The sequence below is a fragment of the Solanum tuberosum genome, unplaced genomic scaffold (genome assembly GCF_000226075.1).
Source record: "Solanum tuberosum cultivar DM 1-3 516 R44 unplaced genomic scaffold, SolTub_3.0 scf00244, whole genome shotgun sequence".
Taxonomy (NCBI): domain Eukaryota; kingdom Viridiplantae; phylum Streptophyta; class Magnoliopsida; order Solanales; family Solanaceae; genus Solanum; species Solanum tuberosum.
Genome location: NW_006239181.1, coordinates 527,470 through 545,959, shown reverse-complemented (window position 1 = coordinate 545,959; position 18,490 = coordinate 527,470). Strand labels below are relative to the sequence as shown.

At 32.2% G+C, this 18,490-nt stretch overlaps 3 protein-coding genes across 3 annotated transcripts; 1 reads left to right on the top strand and 2 right to left on the bottom strand.

The window, feature by feature from the left end:
- Positions 1-1,609: 1,609 nt before the first annotated feature.
- Positions 1,610-4,555, top strand: LOC102601530 (eukaryotic translation initiation factor 5-like). The gene is made up of 2 exons (XM_006357734.2): positions 1,610-1,800; positions 2,652-4,555. The coding sequence occupies exon 2, from the start codon at positions 2,958-2,960 to the stop codon at positions 4,302-4,304; it is 1,347 nt and encodes a 448-aa protein (XP_006357796.1). The 5' UTR covers positions 1,610-1,800; positions 2,652-2,957; the 3' UTR covers positions 4,305-4,555.
- On the bottom strand, positions 4,472-7,062 carry LOC107062693 (uncharacterized). The gene is made up of 8 exons (XM_015313624.1): positions 7,007-7,062; positions 6,636-6,750; positions 6,216-6,287; positions 6,007-6,068; positions 5,747-5,897; positions 5,569-5,649; positions 5,398-5,487; positions 4,472-5,279 (listed from the first exon to the last, which is right to left on the bottom strand). Coding segments are annotated over exons 1-8 (720 nt in total). The 5' UTR covers positions 7,009-7,062; the 3' UTR covers positions 4,472-5,132.
- A 1,318-nt stretch (positions 7,063-8,380) lies between these two features.
- Positions 8,381-10,511, bottom strand: LOC102601189 (uncharacterized transporter C5D6.04). The gene has a single exon (XM_006357733.2). It carries the CDS (start codon positions 9,948-9,950, stop codon positions 8,592-8,594), a length of 1,359 nt encoding a protein of 452 aa, XP_006357795.1. The 5' UTR covers positions 9,951-10,511; the 3' UTR covers positions 8,381-8,591.
- Between the last annotated feature and the right edge of the window lie 7,979 nt (positions 10,512-18,490).

The window sequence follows — 18,490 nt, the reverse complement described above, 5'->3', positions numbered from 1 at the left end:
TGTAGATAATTGGTCAATTAACCGCTTAAACTTAAAACGGTATGTATATGTACAATATGTATATAATTGTGTATGCTTTATATATATAATTAGAAAAAATAAATAATAAATTTGATTGATTATTTGTGAAACATCCCGATGAAATTAGAGGTATTATATTTAAAATTTTAATTTTTACTTTATTTTCAAATAGTTAAAAATAAAAAATTACCTTATATGTGCTAATAAGACAAACTTAACACTCTTATATTGATTTATTATCTCTACATGATGGACAAGGCTCATGGATTAAGAATGGAGACGGTGTTATGGCCTCCAAGCTCGATAGGTCATTAGTATTTGTAGATCTTTAATTTTTGATGATAAATATAGTGTACATCATAAATAAATATATTTGATAATCGCGCGTAGCTCGGCTGAGTTACCTAATTAGATATTAATCATTATATTTTTGAAATTCACCATTTTCCTTTAAAGGAGGAAATAAATTAATAACTTTATGTACTTTTACCGTAAAAAGTTTGAAATATCAATATCTAAATTTACTCTGAAGTTTAAATTTATTTACCCTTAAAAAGTATAGTTGAATTTGTTAGTGTGATCTAAACTCAAGTAAATTAAACCTAACAATCTATATATACTAAAAAATAAAAATAAAATTGCAATAACTGATGACAAACAATTATTAGATCAATAATAAATATAACAAGGTAATTTTGAGTATGAATTTTGTGTCGTCTTAAAAGAGAACTCAGAACCCTAGAGCAATATAAATCAAAAGTTTTGAATACAAAGAATTTTTGTTATTGTAATGGTACAATAGTGAGTATTACGATGAATCCAAAGAATAATAATAAGATTATTTATATCTAAACCCTTAGAGTTCTATTTTCATAAATCTCACCCCATATGATCTCTCGATGGTGCATTTATCTTCATCTTATAATGTCGATGAAAATCTCACATGACGACGAGCTTGTTTAAGGATTCATGTGATGCGACAACTTCTTCGTACTTGGAATCGGGTCTCCAGAATTAGACGAGCTTAACACTCTAATATCGATCTCAGATATTTTCGTACCGATATCAGACTTGACGAAAGAACCATAAAACAATATAAAACAAAAGCCTTTTGTTGTTATAAATTATAAAACAGTGACTATGCAATGAGTTCAGAAAATAATAATAGGATTTTTTAATATCTAAACCCTAGAATTTTATTTCCGTAAATCTCACCAGTATGATCCCTCGATCGTGCATTTGTCTCCATCTTATAATGGTCAGTGAAAATTTTGAGATCTCACATAAGACAGACTTGTTTAAAACAATTTCTTATACTCGATTGAGCTAGATAGACTCCACACCCTAATATCGGTCTCAGATATTTTCGTACCAATACCGAACCCTTATGCTTGCTCAAGTCCGACCTATTTTATTCCATTAAACAAAACTATTTGTAAATTTTTTGACGGAAAAAACGTGAAACTGTCAAGCAGATTTTCATATGACACGTGGCCGAATCATATGTCATCACACAGACATCAAAACGGCCAAGATGAAAACACGTGGATTTATTTCAGAGGTTTAGATGAAAATTAGAAACAAAAATCAGGAAATAGAATTTGAAATTTCTTAAGAGGGTCGGAGAAGTATCTGGATTGGTTTTACTCTTCTCTTCAATTCCTTCAAACCCTATATATTAAGAAATCTATACGCCGCCTCATCTATTCACCTTTATATATTTTATATATTAACCCTAAATCTTCCTTTACCAGTTCCTCCATTTTCTTCAATCAATCGGTAAGATTTCTATTTACTACTATTTGTTCTCTACTTTTGATCATTCTCAACTGTTGATTCAATGCCGCTTTCGTGTTTTTAATTTATGATTTATCAATGTGTTTATACTTGTCTTGTTTTCTTTTCTCCGTGTATAATGTCAATGGCTGACTAATTAGAACCAAATTTATATGTATAACCATAATCGATGGTTCTGTTCTGTGTTTCTCTGATTTATATGAGCTGGTTATGAGTATCTAGAAATAGAAATTGGTAGGTGTTTTAATATTAATTTGTGAAATTTTAGATGGTTGAATGATGTTTACCCTAATTTACTAAGCTAAGCTAATGCGATTAGTAGGTTATATTAACAATGGCTGTTTCGTTTAAGAGTAGGCCATTAGTGAGTAGGATATCTCTAATGGTTTTTTTTTTTGCTAGCAAGTGTTACTTTACCTTGCAATTCAGAAATACAGATATGCGATTTATGAGGGGTCTGTTGCTTGAGTTCTATAATTTTACAACTATATGTCTTTTAAAACGAGTGTTCCTGTAGTTTACAATTCAGAAACTCATTGCCGAAGTAATGTTATGCTTTAGCGCATAAATATGCCCAAGTAATGACAACAGTACCTATAGCATTCTATTTATTTATATACATAATTTTTCCAGGAGACATATCTTTTTGATTAAATTTACAACTACTTGCTTCAGCTATACAACTGAAACAATTTTCCCTTTTTTCTATTTTTACATTGCTTATATTTGGTAACATGTTTAAAAAAGAAATTCATTTACAACTTACTCATTTTTTATTGAGAAGGTAACATGAGCTTACTTTGTATCTTTTGATGTGGTTTTTCTTTCTGAAGGTTGTGGGCATTTTATCTACGTGGGTTTCAAGTTGTAGTTTCTCAAGTTGAAACTTCTTTTATGTCCAAACAAGCCACACTCTATTTGGGATCCGTTGGATTGCTTGGAGAATATTGTCCAACGTCAAGAAAAAGGTGTCATCATATTTCTGATAGGGTTGACTGTATGCATCTTGACTTATTTCAGGAAGGACACTTAGAGCTTAGTGGTTGCACCCAGACACAACTTTCTCTCAACAAATTTTGGGCCAAAGGATCACCTGGAAACCCCTAACACTTTATTTAGGAATTTTCACTGAATCAAAAATGGCTTTGCAGAATATTGGAGCCGGCAACAGTGATGATGCCTTCTACAGGTATAAGATGCCCAGGATGATTACCAAGATAGAGGGGCGTGGGAATGGCATCAAGACAAACGTGGTCAACATGGTTGACATTGCCAAAGCTCTAGCAAGGCCAGCATCTTATACCACAAAACATTTTGGGTGTGAGCTTGGAGCTCAGTCGAAGTTTGATGAAAAAACTGGGACTTCCCTTGTCAATGGTTCTCATGATACTGCCAAGCTTGCTGGTCTTCTTGAGATTTTCATCAAGAAATATGTTCAGTGCTATGGGTGTGGAAACCCTGAAACTGAAATCCTTATCACTAAAACTCAGATGATCCAACTGAAGTGTGCTGCATGTGGTTTTATTTCTGATGTAGACATGAGAGACAAATTGACAACCTTTATTCTTAAAAACCCACCTGAGTCTAAGAAGGGAGCCAAAGACAAGAAAGCAATGAGAAGAGCTGAAAAGGAGCGTCTAAAGGAAGGTGAAGCTGCTGATGAAGAGCTGAAGAAGCTGAAGACAAAGAAAAAGGTTTCTTCCAAGGAGGCCAGTGCAAAACCTACCTTGAAAAAGAAAGCCAGTGGCTCTGACGAGGATCATGCATCCCCACCCAAAAGGCATGTGAATGTCAGGGAAGAGGAGGAAGAAGAAGATGATGATGTTCAATGGCAAACTGATACATCAATGGAAGCTGCTCAACAGCGCATACAGGAACAGTTGAGTGCTGTGACAGCTGAAATGGTTATGCTCTCCACAAATGAGACAGAGAAGAAGTCCAAGGCAGCTACTACTCAAGCGCTCCAAAGTACCAAGGTTGTTTCTGCACCCTCTGAGGATGATCCTAAAGCTGAGAATGGAGCGCAACCATTTCACACTCTTGCTGAGGAGGTGAAAGTACATCTAAAGAAGGGAGTTACGGCCAGCCAATTTCTATCTTTCTTGGGTTCACTCTCGGGATCCCCTCAGGACATAGTTACTGCTGTCTACGAGGCACTCTTGGATGGTGTGGAGAAAGCATTTGCCAAGGAGCTTATGAAGAAGAAAGGTTATCTTCTTGCTGCTGTTGGTCAAGAGGACGGGTCACAGCTACTTTTGCTCAGAGCACTGGAAGAATTCTGTGGGACATCTAACCCGGCAGCTGTGAAGGAAGTAGCACTCGTTTTGAAAGCTTTGTATGATGCTGATGTGTTGGAGGAGGAATTTATAGTGCAGTGGTATGAAGAGGGTGTTGCTGGGGTTAAAAAGGACTCTAAAATTTGGAAGAATGTTAAACCTTTCATTGACTGGTTGCAGAGCGCGGAGTCCGAGTCCGAGGAAGACTGATATCACAACTGTCCTTATTTAATCTTTTCTATGCAGGCTTATGTTCTTTCATTATTTAGGCATGTTCCTTATGCGATAGAGTCTATTTACTAGTTCGGTATTTCATGTTTTCTTCTTTATTTGTGGTTTTACTTGGGTCTGTACTTCTATATTGCTTGGTACTTTTGTCCTGCAATCCGTGTCCGTCTTCTTTTTGATGGTTTATGTTGAATAAGAATTCTGTGGGAATAAAAAATCTAAGCTATATATTATTGTTGTGCGTTAATTATTTTGAGTATGCAGGTCAATAGGATGTTTTTTGAATAAGCAAATTATTGTTGTGGTGATATTTTTTTTTTCAACGAGGGCTTCAGAAAAGTATGATGGCGATTCTGTCATGTTCAAGCCTTTAAAGCCACATTATCCTTTTCAACTTGTTCTTTTTGGGTATAGGCGTGTGGCTTGAGAAGTGGAGATGATGAAGATCGTTGGTGTTTTATACATGAGTAATATATACAGAGCATAATCACAAATCACTCCGTGTCTTACTGTTTGAAACCTAAGGATTTCAATTCATGAGATCAGTTCTGCCTGATATTAGCAATAGAATATCTTGGGTTTTCTCTTCATACAATGTTAATTTTGTTTTGTATTGTTATAGTGAAACCGTTGTATTGTAGGATGGAGTACAAGTCATAAAAGCAAAGCTAGAAATGTGTCAAAAGGAGGTCATTTGATCTTTTGTTGCAGCTTTGCTTTATTTGTCTGAGAATACTCCATAATAGAGCCATAAAAGTCGCAGTGTGAAACTTCCGCGGTTGTTCAGATGTCTTTTTTTAAGCCAGGGGTTCATTGGACATGTATAAAGTGCGGCTGAGGCGGCTGTAGTGGTAGTTCATTCTCATCGTTTGATGGAGCAATTTGAAAGTGCTGACGCTGTTGTAATGGAAGTTCATTTTCTTCATCTGATGAGGCTATCTCTGAGTGATGAGGATCCTAAACAAAAACATAGAGAGAACAACAGATCGTAAATAATATTTGATTCAGGTCTTTTTAACTTGCATTTCGTATCAATATTTCATTGGTATACTGGAGTTTTTGATGCTTTACCCACCTGCTGATGCCTCCAATGTCGCACAGCAATAAAAGCTTTCACCAAAACGTAGATTGCCAGTACCATTCCAATAGCTTTCAACACTGATAACTATAAACATGAATGTATAAACAACTCCGAGGAAAAGTGCAGAGGTTTCTCTTTCCAAAGAAATTTAACTGTGCCACTAACCATGACCAATGATACCGAGTTATCTCCAGCAACACCAAAGATTATTGGCAGCATTGTACGCAACATCAGAAGAAGCACAAACTGCATGGACAGGGGAAGAATCGAATGTGAAGATTGTACCTCTAGCTCTATTGAAAAGTTCTATGTACGAAGCACGATACATGCAGAGGGAACTTACAGTTATGGCAACAATACGACACCATATCAAACTTCTTGGATAAAATGTTGTATACTCATCTGACTCATAATCAACAAAATTGTCATCTGTAGAAACCAATGCAGCAAAATGATGATAATCTACCCCACCCATGGAAATATCCCAGTTTCCTCTGTGATAGCAAAGACAAACCAAGCACAGCAGACATAGTTATTATTTGGAATTGTAAAGAACAGTTTTGTGAAGAAAATAACCAGCAAAATTTCAGATGGTAAAATTACACTGTGTTCATTGTGAATCTGCCAAATAGAGGAGCTGGTGCTGTGTAGTCTGGCGTAAAATTCTGCAATCTCACATTAAAGAGAAACATGGTTAATAACAACCAACTTTCAGGCTTTCAGCAGCATATACAGAATACACACAATAGCAACATTTATAGGTCCTGTCTTAAAAAATGAACACAGCATAAACTGTGCAATCACAATTGAACCTGGCGGCAAATTTCACAGATGATGTCCCCCTTCTCATTGCACCACCTCTGTACACATTTGCGATGTGCATACTGCGTTTACAAAAACTTCATTAAGAACAAATCACTACTAAATGATTATGCATATAAGGATGCAAGAAACAGCTTCTGTCAGCACAAATTTCAATTTTTTACTTGACAGCACTAGTCTAAAAGGAAAACAGCAATTAGACTGATATGAATCCAAAATGTGCTTTGTTACAAAGCTCTAGTAGAGAGCACAGTTACTAAGAGCTGGTCATTAATAACTAGTTAAAAGATTTCTAAAAATGGAAACTCATGGTAACAAATTTCAAAGTGAGAACAGTAAGCATATATTTTTTCAGATATGAAACAAATCAGACATCTAATATAAATGAGGAAATAGTCAGCACAACAAACCTTGAGGGTTCCGCGGCAAGAACAGGGTACCTCCATGTTAGAATCATCATCACCATCATGGCAAATCCTACATTCTTCCATCTTCCTTGGTGCAGACTCAACATGGATGTTCATCCTATACGAAGTAAAATCTTCTCATTCTTTAATATCCCCAAGCAAGGCATGCTGCAACAAACGCGTATGATTGGAATATACTTTCCAACACCCCAGGTTTCCACACTTAACCAAGCAATACAGAGAATGCATATGGTTTTATGCAAGACGCTTATCATATATCCATTCGTTTGGTGTAAACATTTGCAATTAGTTTTTTCCCTTTTGCAAAATGATCTCACATTTATCAGAGTAATATAGTAGTTGTATAAACTTACATATTCAGATGAAGACTTTACGAAAATAACTTCCAGGTCCCAAAACAGCTCAGCTGCATTATGTTAGATATTTCAAAATGAGAATAAGAAAACAGGATCAATTATAACAATAGCGACATAAGTTATAAACATGATTGTGTTCTATTACTTATAAATCATGTAACATGAAATATTAGATAGTATGAAATTAAAATTGTGAAAAAAAAAATACCGATAAAGGCCAAGAGGAAGCAAAACAGACGATACGTTGAAGAATCGAAAAGAGTTTTGAGTGTATGTATTATGAAGAAGAGGAAAACTTACAAGAATGGGATAGCATTTTTACAAGAGAAGAAATTAAACACTATTCTTTCATCACTTCATTCTTTGCTTCCTCTATACATTTTTGATTAATTTTCCTATTCTACAATTTTGCCATACAAAATTTCTCAAAGTTCAAATCTTTCAGAATAGGTTTTCTCCAGAATTATGGTTTAAGGGTAAAGCAACAGTTTTTTTTCTTAGTCATGAGCCTTTTAACATACACAAGTTGGAGGTCACCAATGTTAAAGGTCACTTTTCGAATATTTCCTTTTTTAGTAATTTTGAGAGGCACACATTTATTTGTTTTTGGTTTATTTCTTTTAAAAAGTATGAAAAGAATGATTATGTCAAAAGAAACCGAATCAACGAACGTGTTCTGATAATTGTTGCTTTTAAAAGTTTTACTTCCTTCTCAAAAGTACTTCTACAGAAAAGTGTGCCAAATCTGCTTTAATCCATCGAAAGTTTTCAGAACTTTTTCTAAATAATTGTCAAAACTCAAAACACATATTTCTTATAGTAGAATATAAAGTTTGCACGTCCAAACGAGGAAAAGTTGATTATGTCATATGCTTTGTGTGCCTTTTGATATTTATTATGCTCATTTAGTCGCACTCGACCTTGCAGGAACTGCCTCGAAGTACAATTTCTATCAAGCAACGAATAGAACATTTGCAGATGACTGAGTGACATAATGGCCTTGTTGCCACGACACACTGAGTACGAGTGGAGATCTACAAGGTTCCAATTCACATGATTTGCCTCAGAGAAATGAAGACACAAAAGCAAGTGTATGTCCCTAATTCTGATATTCAGTTTTTCGTTCATTGTGCTTGTTAATTCCAAGAGTCTTAGGTTGAATCCAGAAAATACTATGAGCCTCAGTTCCATCCTACAAAGCACCCAAGAAAGAGCATATAGTGGAACTTGGCCAAAACTCAAACCTTGAAACCACAACTTTTATATAACATATAAGATCTATATCGAAAATTGTTTGCTGGGGACAGAGATAAATGCTTCATAAAAGTAATCGTTGCACTGCATCTGTGTGACAGAGATAGAAACAAAACATAGAAAAGCTAAGGCACACACTACATATGAGTAGTTTGTTGGAATAGGTAATCAAGTACAGAACTTAGAGACCCTTCACATACAAGTTTAGTACATCAGTTGATTAAATAATGCACTGAAAACAAGTAGAAACACTGAAATGATCACCACTAATGACACGTCGCTTATTACATAGGAACTCAAAAATTGACATGAATATTGTGAACAAACCTCAGACATAAGAAAGCAGAAGCTTGAAGTAGACAATAATGTATATAGAAATAGAGAAGAGAGCAAACACATGTTGCCAGAAGAGCAATGCTGAAGCTTCTCTGACTGCATAACCTCTCAAGCTAGCAACTGCTCCCAACAATATGGCACTTGGTGTTGTGTACTGCAGCAAAAGAACGAATTGGTACATCCTATCATCATGGATTAAAAAGTTCAGTTGATCAGCCAAATAGACCACCCCTGTTCCCAGCAAAGGAAGGACCAAAAGTCTAGCTACGCTGATGCCAACAGTGGTTCGAACCCCAAGTTCAGATTCATTTGGACCCTCAGCAAGCATTCCTCCTAGAATCAGCATAACTGAAGGCACCATAGCTTGAGCTAGTATATTTAAACTGTCTGTGAGGAACTCAAGAGGAGCTTCCTTACCATAAACAACAGATTTAATGGGTGGAACCATTCCAACAATAAATGCCAACAATATAGCAAACATTGGAGGCTGGAGAACATGTCGAACTGGAGTTTGTTCAGCAACAATTCTTAATTTTCTAACCACCCGAGGCTCCGCTAAACATCTAATAGATTTTGGACTTGTTGGAGCTGACGCTTCCTCCAAACTATCAGGGTCTGGAATGGAACTATACGAAAGGGTTGAGACACTTGTAAAAACCCGTGCAATAAAGGGTGTCTTGCAATGCACAGTTTCTCTATCTTCCATACCAGGCCACTCAGCTTCCACTAGAAGTGGCCTACTTAAATCATTACTAGGTAATTGCTCCTGAATCTCACCACCCACATCAACAACATCAAAGTACTCAATTGGGGGTTCCATCATATGGTAAACAAGAGTGTAGACGAGCAGGACCGCCACCCATTGAGAAAACGATACATAAGACACACCAGTCGTGTAGCAATCTGGACCAAAAGGATTGTCACTACTATGACACACTGATCCAACAATAGCAAGAGGCAAATTGCCCGTATTCCCAAACGCAGTCGCAATGATAGTGAACCTAAAATACTGTGGAGGTGGCTTACAAATTTTTGCCACCAAATACCCCAACAGACAACCAATTGCAGTACTGAGAAGCACATTAGCTGGTATAAACCACCAGCGCATAAAATTCTTGACAGTAATAGTCTCACCAAGGTGAATAAAGATAGTACAAGGCAAGAAAAGCGCAAATACAAGCTTACTAAGAAGCTTAAAAGTAGCTTTAGGAACTAATTGGGTTCTTGGATGTGCAAGAATCAGACCAATAACAGTTAAACATAAGAGCTTCAACAATGGCAAAACAGCATATACAAGGTAATAACTATTATAAGACACATTGGCCTGACTTTCAGAAGATGGGGGTTCCATTTTTTAGCTTGAAACCACACAGGAAGCTTCCAGAACCTCTATCAAAACGCCCAAATCACTTGAAATTCTAATCAAGATTGAATCTTTACAAGGTGGGTCTTAGAAAAACCTTCAGATTTGAACAATCCAGATAACCCCAAATTCAGAAAATTACAAATTACCAATAGTATTTTGGTAACAACTTAAAAGACACTTAATTCAAATAGAACCTATAAACTACAGGTTAAATTCAAGATTCTGTAATTAGGATTCTTTGAAGAAAAATAAGAGTCAAACTGCTAAATTATGTAAGTAACAAAAGGAGTAGCAAGAAAACCCAAAATCAATAAGTGAAAAATAGAAAGAAAAATGATGTTTGAAGACAACAAATACTTGTCTTATGCAAAATGAAGAAGCAACAGGTAGCTGAGTTGCAGATGGAACTTCTACACTGGTAGAGAGAAACAGAGAGAGCCTTCTACAAAACAGAGTGAAGAGAACACGAAAGTAGCTACTACTACTCTATGATTGAACCAATTTGGTGTACTGTTTCTTTGTGTGCATAAATTTACCTGTATTAGGAAAGGTTAATCCCCTGATGCGTAGGAATCTATATCCTTATTTTGTGATGATATTCTTTGACTTAGCACGATATTTTTAAAAGTAGTTTTTTTTAAAAAAATTTGTTATTTTAGTTGAGATATTTATGAGATGGTGAATCATTTTATTAAAGAAAATAAATTAAAATTAAATTATTTTTAATTATAGTAAAATAGTGTTTTTAAAAACAGATTAAAAAAGAAAAAAATGAGATATTCGCTCCGTTTCTTTTTACTTGTCAAATCTTGACTTGGTATACCTATTAATTGATAGAATCTCAAATATATTTACTCATTATATTTTTTAAGTATATTAACTCAATATTAATAAATTGAGTAAATAATGCAAAATAAATAAATTGTCCTTTATTAATTTGTCAAAATTAACTAGTAAAAAAAACATTAAACAAGTAAATAGGAACTACTATAAAATAACTAATAAGACAAGTCAGAAGGAGTATTATTTTATTTATGGTTGGTCGAACATGTCAGATTAATAATGAATAAGTAAATTAAAGAGGAATCAGCAAGGGATCAATTGATTTGATTCTATTACACTTAATTATCTTTTGTATTGTAAATATATAAAGATATATACTTGGTATCTTTCGAGAGGTATTAATTTCTAATTTACGTGACTTACTTTTTATTTTACATAAACGAATTGGAAGATATTATATTTAATAATAATTTAATTTTTAAATATTTATTTATAATTTTGTAAAAAATCTTTCTTAATTTTTATATTAAAATTAAATTATATTATATTATATAAAATAAAAGAAATAAATAAGAGCGTCTACATCAATGTGGCCCACTTAAGTATTCTTGAATCTGCCTGACAAAAAAAATTATTTGAGCAAAAAAAAAAAGGAATATATAGTATAGCCCACATGACCCCATGAAAAAACAATTGAAAGAAACTTCACATACACTTTCCCATCATTTGTCACGTATATATTAAAAAAAAAGTTAGGTGAGTTGTCCAATTTTGTTGTATACATTAATTTATTTTTAGTATTATCGAAGACATTCTTTTAACTCTTGAAAGGCAGAACATGTATAAAATTAGTATTAACAATCAACTGATCGAGGTCGATATGACCGAAAAATTAAAATTGAATAAGGGTGACATACAATTGAACCGATGCCAAAAAGAAATCCTCATATAATCGTGTATTTTTTCTGTTCTTTTTTACTTGTTCTTTATTGACTCAAATGCGATAATTATAACAAAAAAAAAAAGGTTACATTGACTTTATACTTTCTAGATATTATTTAGTAAATTATTCATATTAATTAAATTTTAAAATTTTTAAGTTTCAGTACTAGTACTTTATGTGTTATTTAAGAGTGATATTAAAATATTTGTCCTACCAAATTATACATATTAATTATACTTTAAAATTTTATAGTTGATTACTAGTAGTGCTCTATGTAGTTATTTGCTAATGGTAGTAATTTAAAAATAAAATAAAATATGTGTATACAAATAAACGAAAAGATGGTTTTAAGTTGTACAAGTTGATTGAATATATATTTGAACAACTTTCACATATAGCAAACACAAAAATCATATTTGTATGTTATAGCTATAGTTTGCATAATTGCGCTCCATAGCAAACTTTATGTTTGCTATGGCTATTTCGCTATACATATATACAAAAGAAGCAACTGTATCATCTGTTTCAGTATACATATGCAAAAGAATCAATTGTATAATCTGTGTTTGTATAAAGCGAGAAAGAGAGAAAGACAAAAGAAAATTGGGCAGGGGAAAATCGTATTTGTATAATCATAAGTGTATAGGACGAAAATATATGCATTTGTATTTGTATATACAATTTTCTCTCGCTTTATACAAACACAAACGCTAATGTATACATTTGTGTTTGTATAAAGTGAGAGAGACGAGGTGAGAGTGGCGAGCGAGATCTGGGAGAGGGGAGAGAGGGGAACGAAAATGTATGTATATATACAATTTTCTCTCGCTTTATACAAATACAAACGCATTTTATACATTTGTGTTTGTATAAAAGCGAGAGAGGCAAGCGAGATTGCCAGCGAGAACGGGAGTGGCGAGCGAGATTCCACCAGGGAGAGAGGAGAAAATAGCAACAGTTTGCTATGAGGTACAATTAAATCAAACTATGTTTATAGCATTTAATTTGAATTAATAGTTTGCTATTATAGCATTTAATTTGACCAAAATAACTACTATTTGATGTATTGGGTTTCTTCAAGCAAATATCCCAATTTCTGTTTGAGAAAGAATCATTTACAATGAAGGCTGAAGCCCACATTTTTGATAATCTAAAGAGTGAAAATTTAATATATGACATATATTAGATTAATATTTTCAAGTTATAGCAGTAGAATTAAACTTTCAAGTTGTAACATTAAAAATTTCAGGTTCCAACAGTTTATTAAAAAAAAATTGTTTTTAATAATTGAAAACATTTGTTTTGAAAAAACTAAACATATAAAATAAATTAAAATAAAACGTTTCTGGAATAACAAAAGGTAAAAAACGAAAATAGGGGTGTTAATTAGATTTGAAATGATTGAAGATAATTATTAATTAGCATGAATTAAGGAAATTCAAACTAATTAGAATATTCAGTTCCTTAATTCACTCTAATTTGTTAAATTTAATTAAAAATTCTGATTTTATCCATTTTTCTCCCACATTTCTCTCTCTTCGATTTTCTTCCAGAAATCTTGTCACTCTCGACTAATTGAAGTTTTTTTTGTTTGAAAAATCTTGATTTTGTTGTGATGGACGACTACGTATCAATATTAATTAAACATGATGGAAGATGGGATCCTTCAGGTTAGTAGTTGTTATTGTTTATAATTTATTTTTGTATTTCAGTGAAATGAAAAAAAAAACTATGAAACTGTAAATCACATTATGTGATTTTGTTTTTGTAAATCGTCACTATAGTTAATTTTTTAATTTTTTTTGTATAAAAAAAACATTTTGTTCATAATACATATTAATTGTTGTGAAACTGTAATATTAGTGACTGTGTTGGTAAGTTTTTTTTTTTTTTTTTGTTATTTTGTATAATGTTAAAACGTTGCTTTCGTGAAAAATTAGCACAAATAATTTGAGCATAAATGTATAGCATATAATAAATATGTTTATCGTTGTAGATTGGGTTCGTAGATTAAGATTATAATATTGAATACTGTTTTTTTTCCTGAAAATATAAATTAAATGTATAGTTTTGAATGAATTTGGTAGTATAAATGGAATGAATTTGGTATGAAAGTGTGTTCAGTAATGTTTAAAATGAGTTATTTAAAATTTTGAAGAAATGTATGAAAATGTTTTAAAGTTGGTATAAAATTTGAAATTTTATTGTTTATATAAGTTTTGTCAATTGTGTATAAATTTGGTATGAGTGATGATTGTTTATATGAAATATGTATTAAGTGGGTATGAAATGTGAAATATTATTATTTTTTAAATCTGTTTTGTAGAGTATTGTCTGAATGATATTTGTATGAAAAGATAATGACAAGTGTGTATAATTTTGTTGTTATTATAATGAATTTTGTGGATGAAATTTGTATGTTCTTTGGATGACTATTTTTTTCTTTTTTAATGAAACAGGGAAATATGTTGATTTTCAGATGATAGGGATTATATATGAATCTTCTAGTCTTTATAGTGGTCTAGTAAGTGCGATAACATCGCAACATATGATAGATGGTTGAACTTCTCCCATGCGAGAGTACATGGGATATACCAAGTTATGTTTCGGAGCCTAAATTGATGCCGCCCGGTTCAAAAAGAACGGTAGGAAGACTGCAACTTGAACGCCGGAAGGGATTTTTTGATATGAAATTCAAAGGGTCTAGAGTTACTTGCAGTAGATGTCGTCAAGTTGGCCATAACAGGACGACATTTTCAAATTATCCTGTGCAAAAAAATGATTATTTATTTGTTTAGACTGTATAAAATTTTAATTTTATTTTGACTTTATGACTCATGTTTTGTTTTGATATGAAACATAATTGGTGTGAAATGCATTATATGTAAGTGTTTAATATACTGTTCATTTTTTATACGTGTTTCATTCATTAATCATACAAATTTCAGACAGCTGGAAATAAAATTTATTCAAGCTTAATATATAAGATAGTGTTAATATAGTGATAATTATACAAGGTAATTATGGAATGCATTTGGTATCCTAAGTATTTAATGTAAGTTATTATGAATATTAATTTGGTTTCCAACTAGTGTCCTACTATAAATAAAATTAAAACAAAATTTTTACCAATCTTATTCAAGTTTCATTCCAACACTAACTTCAATTTATATCACACATATTATACTAACAATAAATCAATTTCATATAAACATTCATCAATTTCGTATAAACATTCATAATTTCATATAATCACACAATGCATACCATTTGTATACCAATATTATATCACAATTCATACAATATCCAACAATCAAACATTAAAGTCGGATGCATACACTTATTAATCAGATTTCATACACGTTTCATCCAAAAACAAGTTTAGAATAGAAAGTAAGCATAATGTGATATTTTTAGAAAAAATCACTAGGTTGACAATTCATACCATTTTCATACCAATTTAATAATTCATACCATATACATATTTAATAGACAATCACACTAATGTTAAAACACAATTTATACCATTTGTATACCAATGTTATAACACAATTCATACAATATCCAAAATCAAAACATTAAAGTCACAGTCATACAAATATTAATCAGATTTCATACACATTTCATCCAATAAATGTACAGTTTGGAAACACACTGATATTTTAAAAATAGTGAATCCAACTGGTATGAAGTCTGTATATTACTAGTATCTTGAAATTATAATTGCCAATCAGTAATTCATATGTAGATGGTATCTGACTGGAAGAAAACATATGATATTATATATCATCAAACAAACATTAAAGTCGGAGGCATACACGCATTGATCAGATTTCATACATGTTTCATCCAAAAACATGTTTAGAATAGAAAGTAAGCATATTGTGATATTTTTAGAAAAAATCACCAGTTTGACAATTCATACCATTTTCATCTCAATTTAAAAATTCATACCATATACACAGTTAATAGACAATCACACTAATGTTAAAACACAATTCATACCATTTGTATACCAATATTATATCTCAATTTATACAATATCCAAAATCAAAACATTAAAGTCATAGTCATACAAATATTAATCAGATTTCATACGCATTTCATCCAATAAATATACAGTTTGAAAACACACTGATATTTTTAAAAAATTGAATCCAACTGTTATGAAGTCTGTATATTACTACTATTCTGAAATTATAATAGTCAATCAGTAATTCATATGTAGATGGTATCTGACTGGAAGAAAACATATGATATTATATATCATCAAGTACTTAAACACAAAAAAATTGTCCAAAAGTTAAAAAAGTAGAAGGTGCAATCAACTATCTCAAATTTCTTGTCTGTGGTCTTGGTGTAGGATGACTGATGGTATCCGAAACATGTTCTTTTGCTATGCGAGGTCCACCAAATTTGCTAGCAACCGTACCAGTAAGTTCACTCTCACTGATCGCACCATCCTCATTCTTTATTTTTCCATATTGCCATAGGATTGTGGCATACCTTTGACGATGGTACTTTGCATCGATATCAACAGAATGCATATCAAAAACATCATTACTGATGTATTTAGCAAATAGACATGTGTACAAAACACAATCACTGAATTTTTTTTGAAAGAAAAACATTTTAAGAAATAAATTAGGTTACCTTTTCTAATGAAAACAGTAAAGTATAGAAATACATACTTGGAACTGTCTTCTTGTTGAGGAACATGCATCATATGCTTGATATCAAGTGGAGCATGAACTTCATCAGTAGAAGTTCCTTCAATCAATCTGGGACTCTTTCGAGGCGTTTCAATGGGTTTCTTAGACATGATTTTGTTGAAAAACTTAATTGGACGGACGATTGTGGAAATGGTGTAGTTGGCTGGTGAGAAAATGGGAGAGACAAGGTGAAAGTGGGGTAGTGAGGGTGATGGTGTGTAGATTTGAATAGGCGTGGGTGGAGGGTGGTGGGATTGAGGGTATAGGAGGTTTTGGAGTGTAACAGTAAACAAGGAAGTCTAATCTATGTAAATCCCTTAATATGTGTAACTTATGATTTCAGTTTTAAAAAAGGAACTGAAATCAAATTAATTAAATATTATTAATTAATAATATAAAAATATAAACAGATTAATCATTTATTAAATAAATTGAAATTGATTTTTAAATTAAATTAAATTTAATTGATATGTCACAACCCGTAAATAAACTGGTATAAGTAAGAATTATTTAAAAGTATGTTTAAAACCCGTAAAATTTACCCTTAAATGTGTATATGGTGTGAGTTTTCCATCTAAAGAGACCATTTGGATGTAAACCTTTTGCATATCTTATGGGCTAACCTCCAAACCATAATTGAATAATTATGACTTCAGTTTAGAAGTTAAGTTGAGCTAAGACTTGATTAGTGTGACTTGCTTAAAGTTTGGAAAAAAATTGAGTCTGTTTTGAAGTGTTTATTACGTAGATAAATTATTTATTTAAAGAAGATCATCTTCTTTAATTATATATTTTAACATTAATAAGTCGTAAAATTTCTTAGGTATGTTCCAAAACATGCTAATGCGTATAATTAAAAAAAAGTGATATATTTTATGTGATTACGTAATGGACGGTTGAAAAGATGATTTTTTTCTTCCAAATTCTGAGGTGGAAGTGTATAATAATAATAGAAACATTTGAATCATATATTTAGATTGTTGACACCCAATTTTGACCCTCCCCGATAATAATTAATTTTTGAGCTTCTCAATTTTCAAACGATTTATAATAATTAGTTTTATAAAATTTCAAAAAAAAAATAATAATAATAAATAAAAATAAATAAATAAATAAATATAATATGGTTTGCAGGTTATTTTAAATAGATTTGCTACTTCTACGAGTTTTAAATAATATATATTTCTTTTATATATAATTACACATATAACTAGTATATTTTATGAATATTCAAAAATCGCCTCAAAAGATTTTAGTTCTACTCAAATATTTGGTTAGTTAGTTTAGTAGTTTATATATTAAATAATTTAGTTTATAATTAAGTTGATTATTTTATTTGTCAAGAAGCTCATTAATTAATTTGTACTAATTCATCTTATTTAAACTTTGGCCGAATTCATCAATTAAATTCAAATCGGCTAAGTTTTTAACTTCAATTGGTTCTAATTTTTATTTCCTTACCCACCTTAAACCCACTTGAGACCAAGTTTTAGGCTATTTCATCAATAATTTTCAGCCTAATTCCATTCCCAACCCACCCAACTCTTGCTTCCAATTCCCAACCCACTTTCTTTTCCCATAATACCAACATTACGTACAACAATTAAAAAATAAAATAAAAAAATACCCACCAGCTGTACACCAACAATACATACCATGCGTACAACATAAAATAATAACAACAACAACAATACCACGCGCGACCCCACCCCCCTAAGCTCCTCTCCCTCAGCGAGTAAATTGTGGACATAACCACAACGCGTACAGCTCCCAGAAAAACCAGCAGCTTTCAACGACGAAATGGAGGCGAATTCACGGCGTCTTCACGGTCTCAAAGTTCCGTCAATACACACGGAAAAGTAGCAACAGAGGTGCAGCGCTGCAAAATTTTGTTTTCTTCCCCAACGTACCTATCCGCATTAATATCGCAGCAGCAAAGGCAAGCATGCGTTTTCCCCCTTTCCTCTTCCGGAATGGGGTGAAAATTGCAAGGAAAATGTGTTTTCCTAATTTGGTGAAAGAGATTTTGAAGTTTGAATTTGAATTTGGGCTCTTTTGTCCGGATTTGGATCCGTTTCCCCCCCCCC

Coding starts and splice junctions, on each gene's coding strand:
- LOC102601530 (XM_006357734.2), top strand. CDS start 2,958: ATGGCTTTGCAGAATATTGGAGCCGGCAACAGTGATGATGCCTTCTAC.
- LOC107062693 (XM_015313624.1), bottom strand. Junction 5,488..5,568: donor ACTCGGTATCATTGGTCATG/GTTAGTGGCACA, acceptor TCATGTTTATAG/TTATCAGTGTTGAAAGCTAT. Junction 5,280..5,397: donor GACATTGGAGGCATCAGCAG/GTGGGTAAAGCA, acceptor GTTTTTGTTTAG/GATCCTCATCACTCAGAGAT.
- LOC102601189 (XM_006357733.2), bottom strand. CDS start 9,950: ATGGAACCCCCATCTTCTGAAAGTCAGGCCAATGTGTCTTATAATAGT.